This window comes from Moschus berezovskii, chromosome 13, assembly GCF_049115385.1.
Source record: "Moschus berezovskii isolate FMDL1 chromosome 13, NW_MosBer_1.0, whole genome shotgun sequence".
NCBI lineage: Eukaryota > Metazoa > Chordata > Mammalia > Artiodactyla > Moschidae > Moschus > Moschus berezovskii.
Genome location: NC_142472.1, coordinates 65,108,527 through 65,114,600, shown reverse-complemented (window position 1 = coordinate 65,114,600; position 6,074 = coordinate 65,108,527). Strand labels below are relative to the sequence as shown.

The 6,074-nt window shown below is 53.9% G+C and overlaps 1 protein-coding gene across 1 annotated transcript in view; it reads left to right on the top strand.

Moving 5' to 3' along the window:
• The first annotated feature begins 343 nt into the window (after positions 1–343).
• The window catches only part of FOXO1 (forkhead box O1), a 94,053-nt gene continuing 88,322 nt past the window's right edge, over positions 344–6,074 (top strand). Inside the window, exon 1 of the mRNA XM_055426196.2 lies at positions 344–1,463. Within this exon, the coding sequence (XP_055282171.1) occupies positions 795–1,463 (669 nt within the window). The 5' untranslated portion in view covers positions 344–794. The remainder of the gene's footprint in view (positions 1,464–6,074) is intronic.

Here is a 6,074-nt window from a genome sequence, read left to right as displayed (position 1 = left end):
CTCCACGTTGGTTTGCCTCCTAGCAATCAAAACACTGAGAGGGCGAGAGACTCATAGAAACACTCGAGAATTACCAGAAAATAATAACAGAGAGCCAAAAAAAAAAAAAAAAACCAGAGAGAGCGAGCTAGCGAGCGAGGGAGAGTGTGCATGTCAAATAGAAAAACACCCCACTACCCCCACCAACCCACTGCCACCTCCCCGTAGAAAACCGAGCCCCGCCCAGGCCGGCGCCCATTGGCGATCCGGGCGCCGCCGCCGCGCTCTCATTGGTCGCAGGGGCCGTCCGTCAGGGGCGGGCCGGCGCGCGCGCCGCTGCCGCCGCCGGCGGGGGGCGGCGGCAGATCCCGTAAGTCGGGGCGGCCGCGTAGTCGCTGCAGCTGCTGCCGCCGCCGCCGCATTCAACAGGCAGCAGCGCCGCGGTCGCGCCCGCCCGGGGAGAGCGAGCGACCCGCGGCGTCCGTCCGTCCGTCCTTCGTTCGGCGGGGAGCGCGACGCCAGCGCTGTCGGAGCCCCGACGACTCTGGCCTGCCGTCCCGTCAGTTCAGCGGACCCGGAGGCTCCTAGATGCGGACGGAGCCGTGAAGTTAAGTTCTGGGCTCGCACTTCCACTCCGCCGCCGCCGCGCCTCCCTCCCGGTTTTCGTCCGCTCGCTGCACCGACCTCACCCCTTCCCGCAGATCTCGGACCGGCTCTCGGGGCCCTCTCTCCCCTCGGCGCCCCCGCTGCCCGGTGCTGCGCTTTTCTCACTTCTGGGCAAGTCCCGCGGCTGGGGGAAGGGTGGGGGTGTCACCATGGCCGAAGCGCCCCAGGTGGTGGAGATCGACCCGGACTTCGAGCCGCTGCCCCGGCCGCGCTCGTGCACCTGGCCGCTGCCCCGGCCGGAGTTTAGCCAGTCCAACTCGGCCACCTCCAGCCCGGCGCCGTCGGGCGGCGCGGCGGCGAACCCCGACGGCGCCGCGGGCCTGCCCTCGGCCTCGGCGGCCGCTGTCAACGCCGACTTCATAAGCAACCTGAGCCTGCTGGAGGAGAGCGGGGACTTCCAGCAGGCGCCCGGCTCCGTGGCGGCGGCTGCGGCGGCGGCTGCGGCGGTGGCAGCGGCGGCGGCGGCGGCCGCAGCTGCCGCCACCGGGGGGCTGTGCGGCGACTTCCAGGGCCCGGAGGCGGGCTGCCTGCACCCGGCGCCGCCGCAGCCCCCGCCGCCCGGCCCGCTGTCGCAGCACCCGCCCGTGCCTCCCGCCGCGGCCGCCGCTGCCGCCGGGCCGCTCGCGGGGCAGCCGCGCAAGAGCAGCTCGTCCCGCCGCAACGCGTGGGGCAACCTGTCTTACGCCGACCTCATCACCAAGGCCATCGAGAGCTCGGCGGAGAAGCGGCTCACGCTGTCGCAGATCTACGAGTGGATGGTCAAGAGCGTGCCCTACTTCAAGGATAAGGGCGACAGCAACAGCTCGGCGGGCTGGAAGGTGAGCGGCCTCCGGGCGCACGGCGGGAGCGGGAGGGGTGGGTGGGTGTCCGGGGGAGCCGGCCTTCGCCTGAGGTCGCGGCGGAGGAGGAGGAGGACGGGGGCCGGGGGCCCGCCGGTACAAGTTCGCTTGGGGCTGAAAGTGCAAGGCACGCGGGCAGCGCGTGCAGGGTGAGGGCGAGAGTGGCAGAGGTGGGTCGTGGGCTTGCCCGGGACCCGTCGGGGGGTGGGGGACAGAAATGAGTGTGTGTGCGAGCGCTCTAGTGAGAGTTGGAGCGGGACCGGGAAGGGGCTCGCTGGGACCAAAGCGGGGAGAAAGGACGCCAAGAAGTGGACCTCCGAGCGGCCAGAAAAGTTCGCCCGTGAAAGAGGGGTGGGGCGGGGGGTTCACTGGGAGCTGCTCCCCCTCGGCTCGCGTGGACTCCAGCCGCTGCTCATATTCCCCCCACCCCCATCCCCCAGGACGTCGGGGGTGAGGGCGGCTCCCCGCCGCCCACGCGGCGCGGGTCCCCCACCCCCAAGCCCCAGGACGCCCCGCGGAGCCGTTTCCGCAGCGCGGGGCGGAGGAGGGCGCGGCGATGGGGGCCTCAGAGCCCCGCCGCCCGGGGACGGAGCTGCAGGTGGAGGGGACCGGCAGGGCGCCAGCCGGGAGGCTTGTGGGGCTGACCGCAGGGTTTTGGTAGGCCGGCGTGCATTTTGTTTTGTTTTGATTGCGTTTCGGAGTGGCCTCGAGTGCCGGGGGCCGGGCGCGCCCAGCCAGAGGTAGCGCCTCCGACACGTGCGAAGGGGCGGCCACCGCCGGCGCAGCGCCGGCGCCGGGCCTCGCGGGGCGAGCTAAAGTTCAAGTGTGACCCTCGGCGGGGGCGGGAGCTGGCGACGGCGAGGGAGGGGCCGCGGGCGCAGGAAGCTTGCGCCTTTAAAGGGCCAGCGCGGTCTGGCCGTGCGCGCCGCCGGGCCCGGGCCGCGGGGCGGCGAGGCCAGCGCTTCTCCGCGCCAGGAAGTGCCCCGCAAACTTGGCCTCGCCCTAGGTTCAAGGCCTTTAATTAGGCACAGTGAGGCTCCCCTGGATGACCGGGGCTGGGAACATGTGTCCTTTGTTGCTTTTCCGTCTTAGCATGGAGGTGCAGATCCGAGAGGCATGGCAGGGGGCTTCGAGACCAGTGTTTTGGGGGAGTTGGAGTGGAGGTTCGAATCTAGGGAACCGCAGGGACCACCTCCCTCGATGGAGACCCTGTAGATGAAGTGCCTCTGGCCCTTTTTTCCTTTCTGGAGAGAGAAAGACAGATACCCACCTGGAGAGACCCAGGAGGGGGCAGGTTCATCCCTACCGAGAGGAGGAGAAGGCCCTGGGGTGCTCTGGAGGGCGGGCTCAGGGGAGGCTAACCGGCCTTCCGTCTGCCCTGCGGCTTCCAGATTCTGGCAGTTTCTCCGTGTCACAGGTGGAAGGATGGATGTGAAGGTTCTGTAGTTGATCTAGACTTCTTCCTCCCTCTTCAACTGGACTGTACAGCGTAGTATTTTTCTTTGCTGCGCTCTTGTTACACCAAGGTTGTTTTATATAGTGTCATCCCAGTGGTTAATGTGTGTCGGAAAGGTTAAGTTAATCACATCTATTGAAACTAGTGGAGAAGGAGCCAGGATCTTATTTCTTCCGAAGTGTTTTTTAGAGTAAAAGCCTCACATAAAATCTCATTCATTACTAGGCATTACATGCAATTTTATCAAGTGCTTCTAAAAGGAAAAGAGCCTCTGTACTTTATGCGCAGTGTATATTCTTTTATGTTAGAAAATAGAGGATGTCTGCCAAATTCAGTTTTACTTTAACGTTCGAATTTAAATAGTTGACTTATTTATCAATTCTACTTGAGCTCTTATAAAGCATTTGCCATTAAAAAAGCCTTTTTTTAAAATCATTCAGAGTACAGTATGTACTTAACACCGTTTTTGCATGTCCTTGGAAATGGATACAGCCTACTTCAGCTTGTTGGAGTGCCTTTCTTTAAAGATGGGGAAGGCAAAGTTTGGGAATTATTTTTAGTTTCTCCTCTCATGTGGCCTTAAGACATTCTTAAACGAGGAATATAAATTAAATGTTTTTAGTTTTTTTTTAAGTGCTTTAAAAATAAAAGATTCTAAGGCTAAAATCACCCCCCCCCCAGCCATTTATATTAGGTTCTTACTTGTTTTAATTTTTTTTTCCCAAATGCAATTATAATTAAAAAAAAAAAATGAACTGCTTAGATCTGGAAGATCTGTTAAATGTTAGTAAGAATTATTGGTCCAGAATTAGAGGCCCAGTGGCAGCTCCCAGCAGTAGCAGCTCTGAGTAGAAACCTCATGGGCTTTGGGAGGGAGCAGGCTGCCATTCTCAAGTGAGGAAATGTTTCAGGTGTATCAGTCAGTTGGTGCAAGTCAGATTACAGCAAGTGCATTTTCACTTTGAGTAAAAGGGTATTTTAAGAAGAAAAGAAACAACCTGAAGTGTTTTCTAACTCATAACTCGTCTTCTGGTTGGAGTTTTGATAAAAATGAGTTACTTGTTAAAACCAGGTTTCACTCTCAGATCTGAAAGACTTGCTGTGTTTTAAAGATTCATAAAAAGGAGAAATTTTACTATGACTTTTAGCTTGAAAAAAAATTCAATTCTAAGATGCAATTCAACCCAAACTTGACTGCTTTAGGAGAGGCTGCTTTGGAACTAAGTTATTTCCTGTGATTTACTGTAGGGAATTAGATAGAATATTTAATTAAATATAGTTTGTTGTGCTTTACTTCCTGAGGCCTGCCTGAGAATTTGAAAGTGATTTGCATAGGACAGAATAGTTGGAAAGCTGTTGAAAAGTTCAGAAACTTTTAGTTCCTTAAAGACTGGTTGTATTTGTGGGATATGCATTTGTATTTGTAGGAATGGTCTCTATACTTGTTTGAATATTGCTTAGAGCTGTCGTAAGGCTACACGCAAAGTGGAAGCTGAGACTTTTGGAAAACCCGGGATCTTTTAAACCATGTACAGTATTTATAAATAGAGAAACTTCGTTTCTGTGATCTGTTTTTTGTTTTTTCTCTTCCCATACAGAAAGTTTTCTAGAGCTTGGGAAGTAATATTGTGAGTTCTGGCTCTGTGTTTTGTTTTTGTTTTGAAATTATTTGGAACAGTTAATATAGGTTAATAGCTTACTTCAACAGTAAGAGCTAACAGTTGTTAAAATTGTTTTACTATGAGCTACCTGAGATAGTCTTTATTTTGGAAAGAAGTCTCTTTAATTTGTTCTGTGACCTAATGGTGCATTTTCTCATAATGTTTAAAAATTCTTATCTATTCTATTCTAAGGGCTTTCAGTCTGCAGGTGAGTAATTTAGCCACAGAAATTCCATGGCAGGTTTGATGGCTGCTTTCTTACTGCACAGTTATATTTGACAGAATCCTGTGAGGATTATTGAAATTAACCTTAAAGAAAACCTTTTTTACAGTCAGGTGAAAATCTCAATATATGTGTTTGAGGAAAGGAGCATGAGGAAAGAAAGTTGGGAAAGGGGCTAATGCAGCAAAGTGTGATGTCTTATTTGCTATAGGCTGAAAGTTATGTGGGCCTGATGTGACCATGTCTGTGGCTGAGATGTTTTGTTCAGAAGTTCCCAAATAGATGTCAAATATGAATATTTAATTGCCCCTCCTAAGAGCTTCATTTTTATTTTACTTCTGGTCTTCTGGTAAATCCTTGGGGAGATGCGGCGGGAGGGGTGGCTTCTATTTCTGAATGATATTCAGCTTTTTATTTTTAAGTGACAAACATGTGAATACTGGAAAGAAGGCATTTTTAATTCTTATGTCTCATGGAAACTTTAGGAAATGGTAACGTTTGTTGAGATTCTACACACACATACCCCCGTTACTGAAAGGCTATGGCATTGGTAATGGGCACAAGTATTGCCAGCTATCATGCACTGCACGGGGATCTTTTAAGTGGTTGCTTCCCAGGTGGGGCAGTGGCAAAGAGTCTGCCTGCCAGTGCAAAAAATGTGGTTTCAATCCCTAGATCCAGAAGATCTCCTGGAGGAGGGCATGGCAACCCACACCAGTATTCTTGCCTGGAGAATCCCATGGACAGAGGAGCCTGGTGGGCTATAGTCCATAGTGTTGCAAAGAGTCGGACATGACTGAGCCACTGAGCGTGCGTGTGCACGCCCAGGGGCGCGTGCGCACGCACACACACAGACACACATACAGACACACACAGACCACACCGCGCACACACACACACACACAGACACACACCACACACACACACACAGACACACACACCACACACACACACACACATGAAATGGGGAGGGAGAAGTGAATACTCAGTGGTTGCTTAGAACCCCTGATAGGGAGGGCCTCAACGTTTTGCTTGCCCTTGTTCTCTAACCTCTTGATCCAAGCTCCTAAACTGTAGTTCTGGGTGACTTTCTAAGAGAACAGCTGTCTGTGTTAGCCTGGAATTTCTTTGGGAAGCCTGAACTGTTTGCATTTTTCTGGAACCCTCTGCCCTTGGAAATGACCCAGTACCCTGGCATGATGGGAATTGACTCTGCTGGTTTGATTTTTTTTTTTTTTTTGTCTTTGTCC